Genomic DNA, 16,834 nt, shown 5'->3' with positions numbered 1-16,834 from the left:
GGTTCCAGCTCCATCCATGTGAATATTTTCTGGTTTCTGTGTCAGTAAACCGTATATTTCTTAGTTGTGGACTGTTGGTCAAGACAAAAAAAGACATTTGAGGATGTCTCCCTGTGCTTTGGGAAACAGTGACTGACATTTTTCAACATTATCTGATATTTTATAGACCAAACAACTAATAGATTAATTGACAAAATTATCGATTATGAAAATAAATGCTATAACCAAAAAGCCAGAATGAGTATAAATGATCTTGAAAATGGTGGCAACAAGAGTTGTTTAACAGATTAAAACATTTTCAGAAACTGTGTCTGTGCTTGAATAATATTTTCCACCCTTTAATTCACCACCACAGTGGTCATCAAAGGAAAGAATTTGAAAAAGGAAAGAAAGAAATCCACAGGACTTGACAAGTTTTGTGAAGACACAGAGTTATTTTTCATTTCTTCTGCATGTTGTGAAGCTTGTAGATGAAACACTGAATGTAACAAATGTATCTTCTTTACCTCCTCTCATAATTTGGTCCGTGCACTCATCAAATGATGACCTTCTTTCTCTTTTAGTAAAATTTACCTTGAGCTCATCAAGGATAATAATTTATCCAAAGGGAGGAGTTTACTGGAACTGTATACTCAAAGATAAAAACAAATACAGCATTTAATCCAATTGATAAGTTGCCTACTCCCATCAATGAATACAGGAGATAACAAGCTCGGCACATCCTCATAATGTGGGTGAAAACACACTCTCCCTTTCTTCGTTGACTTGCTCTCTACTTACACCCCCTTCTGGTCAGATGATGGCTGTGCACTCTGGTCTCTTTGCTTTTGAAATGTGAAATCACACGTATCAATATTTTAGTACGAAACAACTCTGTAACTCTTTTTTCAACACACACACACCCACACACACGCATAGAAAATCACATAAGGACATTTAGTATGATACCTTTTATTTTAACTTAAAAAGAGAGTGGATCAAAAACAGGATTCAATAAATTAGAAATAAATATAATTGCTGTAATAATTAATACATACATTATAATTACTCGATTGCAAGAGTCTGACAGAAACAGGCCCTCAAAAGGTTTTCTCTAGAAAATTCTAAAATCAAAATATTGCAACCCACTCAAACCCCATCTCCCAATAAACAAAATAATTGATAAATTAGTAAATAAATAAAAAATAGCTCAAATATTAAAACCTCCCGAATAAAAGTGCAATCCCCCCCCCCCCGTGTTTCACCTAAAATCTAAGTAGAAATTTAAAATAGGTTAGTGATTTCCCATTTTACAATTTGGAATGTAATATCCCTTTATGAAGATGATGATGTTACTAGTTGTAATAATAATAATTAATAATAATAATAATAATTAATAATAATAATGTTGCTGTGTCCTGTTCTGTGTTTATCTAAAGTAGTATTCTTTTTCGCATTTTTTCTTGTTTTTTAAATGCTGCTCTTTGTAAACTAAATTATTTACAGGTCTTTAGGATCTTCTCCAAAGTCTCTCTAACCTACTCATTTAGTCGTCTTTTTTGTATTTTCTTTCATTTTTTTATTATGAAACATCGGTCCCTCTATATTTGTCATGTAATAGACATGTATAGACATGTTAAAGTCTATTGAAGTGATATATCAGCATTTTTCATCAGTACCTTCCACACACACGCTTGGTCTGAGTTTTTTAAACTGTACTAAACACCCTGTTGGCAAACTCCACACAGACGGTGGTGGAACTGAGCTGTCAGCTGTATGGGTAAGATTACTGACTCGTGTGAGCGGTGTGTATTCGTGTCAGCAGGTATATGTGTGTGTGTGTGTTTTTGTGTATGTGTGTGTGTTTGTGTTTGTGCACTTTATGTACATTTGTATATCAGCCTTGTACCGTTCCGAGCTTCAGTGTTAGGAGTGCATGTGTTATCCATGTGAGTGTGTGTGTGTGTGTGTGTGTGTGTGTGTGTGTGTGTGTGTGTGTGTGTGTATTTGTATGTGGCTGCACTCCCCGGACGCTCAAAGGTAGCAGACGGTCTGAAAGCACAATGCACCCTGGGATTCCATCTCGACTGGACTCTGAAAGTTCACCTGTGAAAGGAGGGAGAGTTGGGGGGTAGAGGGAGTGATACATAAACAAGGAGAGAGGGACAGAGAAGGAGGGAGGATATGTTAATGTCATAAATACACTCGAGCTCCATGTGACTGTCTGACCCTTACATCTTTGCAAACATGCCCCTCCCATCAAACAACGCTCTTATGTGTAGGCATCACTGGATCTGCTATCATCATGTCTTGCAACAAACTGCACCTTAAGATGCTCCTAGCTTGTCTTTTTTTTTCTTTTCAGTTTCATCTTGGTGAGGTAAAACAAGAAAGCATCATTCACAGTGGTGAAGCTTTGTCTTTTCAACAGCAATAAATCATGGTGCTTTAACATATAAACACACAGTGTCTGGATCATGCAACTCAATACAGTGAAAATCCATTATTCGTGTTCTTGTGTGCTTATGGAAATGTGTCTGCAGGTACACTATGTGTGTATGTCAGTAGAGATACAGTATTTGGGGAATATGTGTGGCCTTAAGAGCATGTGCTGCACTCATGTGCCTCGGATCATGGCAAGCAAACACTACTACCGACATGCATCACTCTCTGGCATTTGCAGTTATAGAAATTCTGGGTGACAGTCTGAATCTGAGAGGGGCAGCAGGTTTAAAGGGTTTGCATGTTAGTTATTAGATAAGTCCTTTAGACTTGTTATCCACAAGGATTTGTTATGTAAAAGTTTGTCTAGAAATAGAGACAGAATCCTTTATTTATAATATGGGCTGCCATGTGACGGTGCCTCCACGCACCGACCTGACAGCAGCAACACATTTCTCTTCGTTTGGTTAAGATTGGAGTTTGTAGAGGATTAAATTTACCTCAAACTGAGGACATCCTCTATTCTCTATATTCTGTGTTATTTTCTCCCAGAATTCCTATAGTTGAAGGCTGTTCTCCAATAAGCAAGAGGCACTTGTTTTTCCACCATGACAACCACATACCCTTCACCTCAAAACATGAGCTAGAGGGATAGAAAGAGGAGGTTGGGATGGAGAGAAGTGAAGAAAGAATTTGACCGAGAATAGGGGGAACAGGGAGGAAAGGAAGAGGGGACTGGAGGAGGAGGAGTAGGAGGAGGAGTAGGAGGAGGAGGAGGGAGGTAGTGAAGGGGAGAAAAACCACAAAAGCAGTGATAGAAGATGTAAAAGAGATCAAGAAAAATAAACATAAGGAGCAAAAAACTAAAGTGCCACATCAAACAGTTTTAACAAATCAGAATCCAGGATTACAAACTCAGCCTATCAGAGTACAGCTCAACAAAATGCATGCTCGCCCAAAATAGTGTGTTTTTGTCATTAAACTTGTCTGTATTGTCTGTATTGGCTCTCCTAACCTGTAGGGTCCATGTTTTAGACCATTTTGTAGCCATATTCAGGTGTTAACTGCTGCATACTGTACTGCATAACCATAGCATGACCTACCATTGTTAAACTATTTCATTCTAAAGTATTTAGTATTTTCCCATCAAATAATTTCTTGATATTTTGCAGTAAACTGTGGTGCTGCTCTACCTTTATCCACCATCCCACTGTAGAAACCTCTGGAAGCTTCTCTATACACACACCAGTACAACAGGGATTATGCACTCCTGTATTACACACTAGCAGTGTAACACAGACACATATGTACACTTAGATGCCCACGCTCACTACTTTACCCAAACAGTTTGTTCAAATAATAATGACACCAAACATAACACTACAGAAACTGATCAAAAACAAAGCTGCAAAAAAATAACAAGCGTTGCTTCAGATTTTATCAAATGACGATACAATTATTAAGTATATCAGATATCCAATCAAATTGATTCTGAGTACAGTCCTGGCTCTTGACAGTTATTGATCAGTATGTGCACAGGTCAATACAAAATAAAGTCACAATGCACCAAACACAGTCTGTGGTCACTACAGCAACAGGACATGCAGGTCAACGCATGGCTGGTTGCTCGAGGTGACAGAACAAAAATTGCCAAGGGCAACCAACACAGGCAATCAATCGCCACAGCAACCCAAACACAGGCCAACCAATCAACTTACAACAATGCGAGAGGAAGGGGGGGTCAGGGCTTTATCGGTCACTAGGCAACCATTGCCATAGCGATGGGGTCCTCGTGAATTATGATTGGACGGAAGGATCTTGGGTGAGGTAAGTTGCCGTTTCAGGAAAAGATCAAAACAGCAGGAAAGAAAATAAATAAGATTGTGAAAGAAAATAAAAAGGAAAACAATATTTTAGTATTTTCACTTTTCCTGAGTTGATTAATTTGTTTTCATATGAGTAACCCATTGCATATTCACTATGTCATATCAAGTTTTTTTTTATTTTTTAAACTGTACCATCAATTAGCATTGCATTGTCAAAGATGAAGATACCGTGTCCATTTATTTAAACTAATCTCATTTCATCCTCCTGCTCCCCCATTTTTTTATCTAGCCTCTTCTTGCCTGTTTCCTGCTCCCCCAGCATAAAACACCTCTTCATGTCGTGTCACTCATCACCTTTCCACCACCACCACCTCACCTCTCTTTAATTCTTCCTCCTCCTCTCAGTTGTCACTCAGTATGGGCGGTTGGCATCTTTGGGCCTTTTGAGCTGCACTTTCAGTCTTTTCATGCCGATCTGGAAGCCATTCATCGCCTGGATGGCAGCCTGAGCGCTGGCTGGGTTGTCAAAACTCACAAATCCTGGTAAAAGAGAGAAAGAGTGTGAGGAACAAAATAAACAGACTTTGAATAGACCCTTTCTCTGACACCTTTCATTCACTGCATCTCACATTAACTTATGGCGCTTTTCCACTACACAGTTTCAGCACGACTCGCCTCGCCTCGACTCGGCACTCGTCACAATATTTCATCCCCCACAAAGCCACCCCCCTCTTTTTCACTTGTCCTTTCCTCTCTGTGATACATTGGCTGCCTCCTCTCCATCCCCCTCTCTCCCCTGTCTGCGTGTCTCACCGAAGCATTTGCTCTGGTTGGTGGCACGGTCAACAAACACCTTAGCCGAGATGACATTGCCAAAGGGCAGGAACATCTGCAGCATCTCAGAGTCACTGAATTCCTGAGGCAGGTGGTAGATGAAGATGTTACAGCCCTCTGGACCTGGGACACACACACACACACACACACACACACACACACACACACACACACACACACACACACACACACACACACACACAAACACACACACACACACACACACACACACACACACACACACACACACACACACACACACACACACACACACACACACATTAGTCAGAGTGTGATAAATGATCCCGGGCTGTGAAAGCCTTGTGATAAACAACTTTAAATAAGATCATTGGAGAGTGGGGTGTGGCCCCAACCAGACAGGAAGTCTCATCACCTTCTCTCTGCTGCTGTTGCTGGGGCTGCTGGTGTTGCTGGGCAACCAGTGTTGGCTGCTGGGGGAATGGCTGCCCAACCAATCCGTAGGCAGCAGGGTACGCCGCTATTGGGAGAGACAGACATAGTCATAATCTGATTGGTTGAAACCAACAGGTGGCAACATGGCAGTGTCCAATGAAGTCAGTTCATTTGAACTGAAATGTCTCCTACTGCTGAAGGTGAAAACTATTAACTGAATGGAGTCTGCTAAACAACAACATTGTAGAGCGGAGACTTGTATGCACACATTACAGTCCCCATTTTACTCAATGGCTATGCATCCTGTACACAGATGGTGTTAAAGTATGATTCTCTGTATCACCAGCCAGTCATGTGTATCGCATAACAATGAAATCAGATAAATAAGACGTTTTTTTAAAATCAGTTACCCTTGAAGCACTTACATCCTTGAAAGGATGGCTGCCAAAGTTAATGCAGACAGCCGACTGCCTGAAGTCCAGTTATACCTCACTCAGTGGGCTTCACCTGATTATCCTTGTGACCTGTCATTACACCTGTTGCCGATTTGCTCATTTGCCCACAAGGCTATAAAGTATGTGGCAGTTGATAGTGAGGATTTGGCAGATTGTCTGAGTTGCTTTAACATTTGGGCTGTTTCTTTTACCCTGGTGTTCTGTTGCTAATATTATACATGTCTGCCAATTTTGAAATAGACTAAGTTTTGCACTTTAATCTACACCATAAATCTGCCTCTTGACTAGGTATTTTTCCGTTCCCCCAGTTTCCACCAGTGTGCAGTTATTTAGAGATGAACAACTTAAAGAAATGAAATGACAATGGCTTAACACTTCAATCTGTCCATACACCAACCTGTGTAGTGTTGCATGCCTGCATAGGCTTGCTGTAGTGGGTCCAGTGCCGCTACTGGACTCTGAGCTGGAACGTAGGAAAAAAAACCCAGTGAAGATGAAAAAATACAGGATGATAAATCTTTGAGTTCCCTTTAATTTGATGTCTAAATTAAAATGATCTATATGTCTACATTCTTGTCTAAATTATTTATTATTAAACTACCTTGATATGGGTGAACGCCATTGGTGTATAGTGCTTCTGTTGCTTGTCCATTGGTCGGGGCTGACACACTGCCGTAACCGTTCACTCCTATTGGTGGGGGGAGAGTTGGCACAGGCGTTGTTGCGATAGTAGGTGGAGTATTTGTACCTACAGACACGGATCATCCAGACTAATAAGTCCCACCCATCACAAATCTTATTCAAATAAAAGTATCATTATATATTATACTTCATGTATTACACCTGCCTCTAGCCTTTCAAAATCCTGAATCATGCTTAATTTATTACTTAATTATTTAATTATCTTGCTATATTATTGTAAAACAAACATAAATAACTAGAAGAAATAACATTACGCTAAGCTGGAGCTAATCATTTTGTTTCATAATACACAGCTGATAACTACAACTACTATACACTCTATTCTACACAATACAGTGTGTCATATCATGTGTCTGAACATTTACAAATCCATGTGTGTTTTTATGAGTATGCATGGCATGTGTGTGTGTGTGAATGTGTGTGTGTGTGTGTGTGTGTGTGTGTGTGTGTGTGTGTGTGTGTGTGTGTGTGTGTGTGCGCGTGCGTGCGTGTGCGTGTGAGCCTACCCGAGGACGGTGTGATGGGTGTAATGGGTGTGGCAATGATTCCGTTGGCATTGAGTGCCGCCATCTGCTGCATCTGTACGGCAGCGACTGTTGCCACAGGAGACAAGTACGCTGACTGGGCAACCAGGGCCTGCTGTTGGACAAGCTGTAGACAGGGAAGGAAACAGAGAGAGAGAGGAAGGGGATGGAGAAAAAGAGGGGGAAAAGAAGGAAAGGAGAAAAAGTGAGGGAGGACAAAGAGACAGTTAAACGCATATGGGAAAAAGAGAGAGAGGGAGACAGGGAGAGGGAGTGATGGAAGAACAGATGAATAGAGATCTAATTACAAGGCCATTATGTCCTGAGTCAGTGGGTTAATGGTTGTGTGTTGCGGGAAAGCTAATGCCAGATGACGTATGTTCTGTTGTCTGGGTAATAACATTAGCCCCAATTAGACCACTGATAGCCTCTTCAAACTTATTACATCCTTTCATAAGCACAGCACTCCCCTTATAAACTTGGTGTGTATATGTGTGTGTTAGTGCAGTGAGTGTCTGTGCATGCGTGCACTACTTGCCTGTGCGTTGACCGCCTGCGTGTAGGCATTATAGGCAGGGAAGTTCAGGGTCATGGGGCTGAAGATGCCGAGCTGGGAGGCCACCTGCTGCATCCTCCTCAGCCCCCGCTCCTTCTCTGTGTCGGCGAACTTCACAACCAGACTGGACGACGCTCCCTGTGCAGAGAGAGATGGAATCAGATGTAAGTATAAACTGTAATTACATCTTATGTCGAGCGTGATCTTCCTTACGTGCTAATGGGAATAGGCTACATGTTTATTAATTCATTCATTCTCTCTATCCATTTAATCCTTTTACGATTCACACGTGGCTCAAGCCCAGCCCAGTATAAAAAGGATACTCAGGACAGGATAGCTGACAGATGCTTACATTACTTACATTACTACCTGGGGAAAATGTAAACCTTTTATTGCCACACAAGCCCATATACACGATGTAGCGTGCGCTTCCTTGTGTGTGAGTTTTAAATCAATTATAATGAAGTCTACACATTTAACTTACAGGCATTGTGCGGCTCCCGTGCAAGCTGTTGATTGCAGCCTGGGCTTCAGCGTGTCCCTGGAATTTTACAAATGCACATCCTGCAACAAGAGCAACAGCACACAGACCACATTAAATCACCAAGTACTGCCAGAAGAAAAGATAATTAGTTTTTTTTGTGTGTGTGTGCCTGCATGAGCATGTGCACCATGTGCGTGTTACCTTTGCTGGTGCCGTCAGGTCCTCTCAACACAGTACACTCGTCTATGCTGCCAAAGGGCTCAAACAGCCTTCTGACGTCTTCGTCACTCTGTTGCTTTCCCAGCATGCCCACAAACAACTTCCTGTCCTCTGAGACACCAATGAAATGTTGAGGAAAGGAAAGAATAAAAAATGTGTTTTATTTCCCTTAAATCAGCCAAACCTCTTGATAAAGTGGCAGCAATTCAATCTATCCACAGTATCTTTTCTATTTCTTTATGGTGCTACCAGTTTCCTCCAGCAGGGAGCAGTATTCACTACAGAGAGAGGTGAGAAGAAGAGAGTGTGAATGTGTCTATGTGTATCATGAGTCCAAGTAACCTGCCGAGCACCCTGTTGACTACTTTACATGTCAGTCTGATCCGTCTTGACACCTAACCTTCTCTCTGTCACATGAAATGTATTTGTGTTGCGTGTGTGTGTGTGTGTGTGTCTGTATGTGTAAGTACGTGTCTCACCTCCTCTACCCTCGCTGTCAGCTGGTTTCACCTGGATTGGTCGATTCATCTGAGGGACAAACAAGAAGGGACATCGACACACATGGTCAACATGAACAAGTTTCGTTCCATTTGATTTAGTACAGAACGTTTCTATTTTACAGTCAGGTTTCATTAATATATTTATGTGGGAAACAAGCAGAATAACACTAATAATTGACACTAATTAGATGTTACAACAAATAAAAGACAACGGATATTAGTTGATAAAACATTTAAAGCAATTTTGATTAATTGACTTCTATTACAGTAAAAGTACATAAAATAGCCACATTTTTTACAGGAGGTAATCAAGTAAATATATTTTACAACATTGATAAATTTGTATATGTGTGTGTATGATTGTGTGTGTGTGTGCGCGTGTGTGTGTGTGTGTGTGTGTGTGTGCGTGTGTGCGTGTGTCTGTGTTGCCATGTGTGTTTCAAATCAGTGACAAATCGAGGTTAGCAGGCGACAGGTGCACCTGAACTCCGACCGAAGCTGCTCTCTTTCTACCTTACAACCTTACTATCTCTCTCTCTCTCTCTCTGTCTCTCTCTCTCTCTCTCTCTCTCTCTCTCTCTCTCTCTCTCTCTCTCTCTCTCTCTCTCTCACACACACACACACACACACACACACACACACACACACACACACACACACGCTCATTCAGAATGGAGTACTAGAAGGGATTGAGAAGTGACAAGATTAAGAATGCTGGCCAGCTGATCTGGATTACAGAGGAACCACGGATTAGATGAGGGACAAGAGTAGGTTGAGATAGAGAGAGGAGAGAGAAGGGGGAGAGGGAAGGGAGCAGGGGGAGAAAGAGGGAGAGAGATTGTAGTGGGACGAGATGACAAAGTGTGTGAAGGGAACAGGCGCAGTCAGCTAAAAATAAAAGGATGGAGAGACGGAGAGGGAGGCCTGGGGGACCCCGATTGACTTCGACCGACTGAAAGGGCAGGTGGAAGGCCAAGAGGAACCCGGGGAGTGAATGGAAACGCTAAAATAGAAGCATTAAATGAGGAGTGAGATGGAGAGTGGGAGGATAAAAGCAAAGCTGCCCCTGAGAGGATAATTTAAAAAGAATAGAAAGAGAAACGTGTAGAAGGAGTAAGTGAGGAGTGGGGCGTGATTCAGTCGTGACTTACTCTGTCTAAAAAATGTCACGACTACAGAGATCCATTGCCTAGAAAGCTAATGCATGCGTGCACTTGAACACAGGCACAAAGGTTTGTCACACACACACACATGCACACACACGCACACACACACACACACACACACACATTGCTTAGTCATAGCACTGAGGCAATGAGACAAGAGTGTTAATGCCAGAGGGATGGGGTGGGGGAGGAGAAGGGCTGCAGAATGATGGCGATGAAAAGAGGGAAGAAGTGGAAGGAAGAAAAAAGAAAAATCCAGAGGAGGGATTGAATGAAGAAGAGGAAGGTAAAGGATATGAGAAGGGCGGATTTAAAAAAAAAAAAAGGGGAGAGACATCAATTGAGAAAGTAAAGCGAGAAAAGAGGAAAAAAAACAACAACACGCCTGTGTGGCAGACACTCCCATCTTCCAGTCCACGCTACAATGATGCTCCGAAAATTTCACTAAAGCAAAGCTAAACAACCATGTGATTGTTTCACATCATCATCATCAGCCATGCTCAGATATAAAGTTCCTCACTCGGCTGCAACAAAGTGTAAATGCTGCTAATTAACGCCTCGTCACACTGCCAGTCAAAAAGCGTTTCGTAGCAGTGGTGATTTAATTAGCTGTACTGCAAATCTATGAGGAGTTACACAACGACAGGAAAAACTCAGAGGGAGGAAGAGGGGTAAGGTACGGGAAGGGACAGAGAGGAGGAGGAAGATGTAGAGGAGGAGGAGGGCAAAGGGAGGGGATGAGAAGGGAGAACAGAGAAAGGTCCCAGTGGGGTGTTAAGGCAATGTAATGAAGCTGGTAATTGAGGAGAGGGCAGAGCACAGAGAGACTGATCCATACATTTGATTAATCAGCTCTTAGCTGTCACCACAGAGCTATTGATCTAAGACAAGGCCATCACACACACTCAGAGACACAAACCCTGCACACATGCAAACACACCGTTCACATAAAACACACATGCACATACACATACAAACACACACACATACACACACACACACACACACACACACACACACACACACACACACACACACACACACACGGTCATAGAAGAAGGGATGATGCACATTTTCAACCTCACACGTTTATTGACTTGAGCTGTCAGTTTAAACATAAACTTACAGAAAATACACACACACATACACTCCGCCCTAACAGTTTTCTGTGACCTTGGTTTCACACTGTCCATCCATCCGTCCATCCGTCCGTCCTTCCATCCATCCATCCATCCATCCATCCATCCATCCATCCATCCGTCCATCCATCATATCCCAGTCTTGGTGTTATTGCTGTCCATCCACGCTGCCATCCATCTTATGATATCAACTCATCGATCAGTCCCATCTTGTTCATTGATTTCAGGCTGTGTTGTAGAGCAGGCTGATTGTAGCAAGATTTGTGTCCACTAACCCTTTCTCTATCCTTTCATCCATCCATCACCTCTTCCATTTCTTCCTTCATTAGGCCTATTCAAGCTCATCCTCGTGACCGTAAAAAACAGACTGAACAGACTAACCTAATGATTTCAAACTGTGCCTTATCAATCAAGGCTGGTCAATCTGTGTCTGAGTGTGTGTGTGTGTGTGTGTGTGTGTGTGTGTGTGTGTGTGTGTGTGTGTGTGTGTGTGTGTGTGTGTGTGTGTGTGTGTGTGTGTGTGTGTTGAGCTGTTGTTGTAACCACATAATATGAATCTAGTCTGAGAGGTAAAGAGAGATGGAAGAAAAAAAAAGGAGAGGAGACTCAGAAAAGCAGCAGGTGAGAGGCGCACGCTGCTGCTACAAAGACAACACAATGGCATCAGAAAATTGGCATGGCAACCAGCTCGTTGTCATGGCAATCATATGACGGCACACTGGTTAGGTAAACAAGGATGCTGGTTGCCAAGGGTGACTGCTGTGATCTTTTGGTAAACAAAGAATTTGTGCTGGAGAGGGCTCTGCTGGCTTCGTGCTCTCCTCCCTCGTAAAATCGTGCGACGGCGCTGAGAAATGAGCGCTTATTGTTAGTAAAAATGAATGAGAACAAGAAAATGAATAGGAATTTATGAGAATAACAGAGAGATGTGGGCCATATGTAGAGGAGTCGGTGAGTGTGTGAGTTGGCTCAGAGCGAGAGAAAAAGAGAGGGAGAAGGTGAGGGAACTGAATCTATATTGTAGTAGAGTAATTAAAATTCCCCTGAGCCCGAGAGAAAAATGCAAATAAAGTACAGTCCCTGCTAGTCAGTCACACTGTACTCCACTCCGTCTTTCTCTCTCTCCTTCACTCCGGCACACACGAACAGCCGCACACTCCTTTCAAGTCCAATTATCCTCTAATTACTCACGTTCCAATTAAGACTTAATTAACAGTAACCATCTGCAAACGTACACGTAAGGGGGAGCCAGCTTTCATACTGGAGCGCGGTTTGATGCGTCCTGCAGCATACTAAAACAGAGTTTCTGTGAGGAAAGCGGATTTCGTATGTGAGCAGTGGCGTGGCAATGCATGAGGCCGAGATATGTGATATATGATGGTATGTGAGCTTGCATGACCATTCGGAGGAGACACGTCCATTCATACACGCATGAACTAACCCTGCATGCAAACACAGCTCCATTTGCATGCTGTGATGCCAACACAAATATACACACAGTACATGTCACTCACATATGAACGCACACACTACACCCCCCCCCCCCCCCAACAGACACACACACACTGAGAGCACCCGCCCTTTTTGCGCACGCAGAAACAAACACATACTACACACATACAGTTAATCTTACTCCCTGCAGTAATGCAGAGAGGATTGTGCCAGGATTAGGGGATATTAAATCCTTGGATTATCCAATCAAATCGTATACTACCCCCTCCCCCACCTACACAAAATCAGTGGAACAAACCATTGCCCCGCATCACGAGGGTAGGGGGTAGTGTGTGTGTGTGCATATATATGTAAATGTGTGTGTACATGCATTATTTGGAGCATGGATTAAAGTACAGTGTTGAATCAATGTTATCATTTTGGGTTGTTTTTTTTGTGCTATCAAAACACTGGAGGGCAATATTCTACAACGATAATAAAAAGTACCCGCAAACTCATATATAAAAAACTGATTACAGTGCACACAGCATGACAATGGTGTGTGTGTGTGTGTGTGTGTGTGCACACACAAACACTCACTCTCTCTCTCTTCATATCTCTCTTCTTGACACACACAGAAATGCACACACCCTTCCCCCCCTTCAATCTCCCTCTGGAGCGCTCCATCCGCACTATTTCAGATGTCCATTTTCCAGAGTGCGCAAGAAAGGAAAACTATTTTTATCCCTTCTCCACGATCTAGCATTATCCCCCCCTACCACCACCCCACCCCACCCTCAACTCTTTCTCCATCTTTTCTATAGTGTGCCTCGCAGCCCTACAAACTCATTACCATCAGTGTAGTAAGCCCTTATGTCCATATGATGAGACTAGAACTGGGCAGTGGCAAAATATCTTATTGTGCCTCATAAAAACAGGAATATAAAGTAATTCTACCTTTCTTAATCAAACCTGCCTGTCGACCTGCTTTTGACACATTAAAATACTGTTTCTGTGCTGATGCAACGGCAAAGTCTTGAGAAAGAGATATTTTTATCTACAGCAAGAATACAAAGTCTATGTTGCATAAGCAGAATGGCTCTCTGACTTTAACAGTTCATATTAGAGCTGACAAAATGAAATATCACAGTTTATCACACTCAATATCTTAATATTGATGGTGAGCTCATACTTCAGGGACGACCTGTGCTTTCAGAAGACAATCACACAAAAGATGTATGGTATGTAGTGTGGATTATAGCTGGAATAATTAATAAAAAAGGATTTGGCAACTATTTTGATGGTTGATAAAGATTTCAATCATTTCTCAGGCGAAAATGCCATATGTTGTCTGGTTTGAGCTTGTTAAATGTAGGATTTTCAGCTTTTCTTTGTCCATACATGCATACATACATCAATCATCTTTACCCACTTATCCTCTGCAGGTTCACAGGGTGCTTTTCTTTGTCTCATATTAAACTGAATATCTTTGGATTTTGGACTCTTTTGGATAAAAAAAACAAAAAAACAAACAAAAAAACCCAATTTGAATATGTCATGTTGGGTTCTGGAAATAATAAAGGTCATTTTTCACAATTTTCTTACACGATAATTAACTGAGAAAACAATCTGCAGATGAATCTATAATGAAAATAATTATCAGTTGCAGCTGTAGTAAGATGATCAAATACGTAGGGACATTTTTCATCTAACTACGCTACAGTGATTAGATGAATTCTGAATTTCTCCTGTGTGCGAGTGTTTCATTACTGTAAAACTGCGGAGTCACAGTGGTAGCATCCTAAACGTTGGCTCCATGATGAAACTCTTTGTGTTTACCGATCCAGTTTGCAGCTCTCATTCACAGCTGGATGAAGACATCGAGCTGTGAGAAACAGAGAGAGTGAGCGGGAAGGTGGAGCAGCTCGGCTCCACCCCTCCTCTCTCCCGTCTCTCTATCTCGCCACGTTAGGCTTTGCATCCCCCAGGTTACCTAGCAACCTGGCATCTCACTCAGCTCCGTTGCCTGGCAACGGAGGCTTGCAACCATAATACAGCCTCCTGAACAGCCCATCCCCCTGCTCTCATCCCTTCTTCCTCTGTCTTTCTCATTCCATTCTTCACACCTGAGAAGTCTGCCCTCCTTCTCCTCCACTCAATACTTTATCTGGCAGTTAACCCTTTATCAGTCTCTCTACTGGAGCGTGGATTACCAGCATATTCTCCTCTCTGCTCCTCTTTTTATCAGCCGCCATAGTAACGGTGTGAACCGTGCATAAAGCAGAACTAACCACCCTGTTGATTTGTATAATATTATGCTGTTTTTGTCAAACCCCACTGAGAACATTGTGCACGCAGCAGTGGAGCACTCACTGAAATTTGATCCTTTGGATTTAGCCCAACATAATCCAACAGCACTATAGCGGATAACTGTTAGACCTATGCACTTGGACCTTGTTTCTATTTTAGGGAATGTAAGTCCTTTGGGAAATGTGCTGGTGAATTAAAAAGGCCGCTCAAAGCCATACAAATTCATGATTGCAAAAATCTCATATTCACTGAGATTACATTCAATACGTCGCCAGTGACACATTTTTGGATGCTCAGATAGTTACAGCATTACGCAGAATCCCATAAAATTAAAGCAAGCCAAATATGCCAATAACTCCTGTGTTCTTATGAAGACTTAACTGAGTGGAAAGATATCATATTTTTGTCCTCTGTAGTTTGTTTTTGTGCATGTCAAATATATTTACAATATTTTTTTAAATTTCACTTGCTTCTATTTTATTGGGGGAGTTATTAAGACATATTTATATTTTCAAATTGAATTGAATTTAATGTGTTTGGCTGTACTCACTTTACCTGCATGATAAATATTTGTCTGATCATTTCCAGGACAAAATCTTAATCCCTCGAAATGCTTCCATTTATCCAAGCAGTCTTTAGTTTGGATTGTAAATTTTGTTTAATTCTCTCGCTGTTGTCTTCTCCTAACTCTTCATGATTTCACATCTTTGTTTGACCTTATGATATTTTCATGAAGAACGAGGAAAATGACTTGAAGTGGAATTTTTTCTTTTTTGAGTACTCAGAAGAAACATTGTGAAGGCAGAATTACACACATTCATAGACTTAATACACTTGCCTGTGAGCATGTTTAACCTAAATAACCTAACATTAAAGATTATATTTTCTAGTATATCAGTTATAAGTTATATCCAAACTTAACATAACTTGTGAAATTTGTTAAACCTTAAAATGTACCATACACACAAAATACAGGACGTGTGCACACAAAACTAAATTAATTCCTTTAAATCTATATGACCTAAACTAAAACTGATATTGTTTAAATAAAACACTGAACATCTCAGTTTCCTCTGCACAGACCCACATTCACTGTTTAAAAGTTCATCATTACAACAAGCCTTAACCGTCTCCGGTCACACAGGACTGGACTATTCTCCCGTCTCATCCATCCGATCGGACAAAGCGTTGTGAAGTGTGCTGATCTACGTCAGTGTAAATGGTAGAATAAAGCTGCAGCTTTACTCTGTGGTCAGTGTGAAAAGGGTCATTATCTAGACAGAGGACTGAAGTGTGGTTGGAGAGGAGACCTCTGAGCAGAGGTCACACCCCAGGTGCAACTAAAGTCCTGTCATCCCCTTGCTCGCCTAATCACACACACACACACACACATACGCAGACACACACATACGCAGACACACACACACACACACACACACACACACACACACACACACACACAACACACACACACACACACACACACACACACACACACACACACACACACATATGCAGACACACACCAGCAGCCCCCTCTGACAGATGTCTCTGTTTAAACTGACAGAAGTGCGCCCTGACTCCCTCCCACTCCTCCACCACCCAGAAAAAACCCTTTCTTACACACACCACCCGCCTGCCCCTTCCTCCACGCTCATTATGGCAAACTTTTGTCTTGTTTCCTCCTTCTCTAACCCGACCTCCTCTGCTCCTCCCCTGTCTCACCCTACCCCCCCGCTCTGTCTATACACCCCCCTATTCATGCCGAACTTCTTCACAGCCCTCCTCCACTGCTCTTATCCCCCCCTTTCATTCAGACGAATTCACACACTCAGTCCCCCCTCCCTTGTACG

At 42.1% G+C, this 16,834-nt stretch overlaps 1 protein-coding gene across 21 annotated transcripts in view; it reads right to left on the bottom strand.

Annotated features, from left to right (window-relative positions):
• Positions 1-4,659: 4,659 nt before the first annotated feature.
• Positions 4,660-16,834, bottom strand: part of LOC133984035 (CUGBP Elav-like family member 3) — a 20,121-nt gene continuing 7,946 nt past the window's right edge. Inside the window, exons 3-12 of one of the 21 annotated variants that reach the window (XM_062423271.1) lie at positions 8,906-8,963; positions 8,418-8,546; positions 8,217-8,296; positions 7,706-7,870; positions 7,159-7,291; positions 6,552-6,698; positions 6,342-6,413; positions 5,476-5,580; positions 5,121-5,204; positions 4,660-4,787 (exon numbers count right to left, since the gene is read on the bottom strand). In XM_062423271.1, the coding sequence (XP_062279255.1) occupies positions 4,660-4,787; positions 5,121-5,204; positions 5,476-5,580; positions 6,342-6,413; positions 6,552-6,698; positions 7,159-7,291; positions 7,706-7,870; positions 8,217-8,296; positions 8,418-8,546; positions 8,906-8,963 (1,101 nt within the window). Of the gene's footprint in view, positions 4,788-5,060; positions 5,205-5,475; positions 5,581-6,341; positions 6,414-6,551; positions 6,699-7,158; positions 7,304-7,705; positions 7,871-8,216; positions 8,297-8,417; positions 8,547-8,905; positions 8,964-16,834 lie in introns of all 21 variants that reach the window. The other 20 variants (XM_062423267.1, XM_062423264.1, XM_062423274.1 and 17 more) reach the window with 20 other exon arrangements.

The sequence above is a fragment of the Scomber scombrus genome, chromosome 7, assembly GCF_963691925.1.
Source record: "Scomber scombrus chromosome 7, fScoSco1.1, whole genome shotgun sequence".
Lineage (NCBI taxonomy): Eukaryota > Metazoa > Chordata > Actinopteri > Scombriformes > Scombridae > Scomber > Scomber scombrus.
Note: the sequence above shows the minus strand (reverse complement) of the source record. Positions and strands in the feature narration are given on the sequence as shown.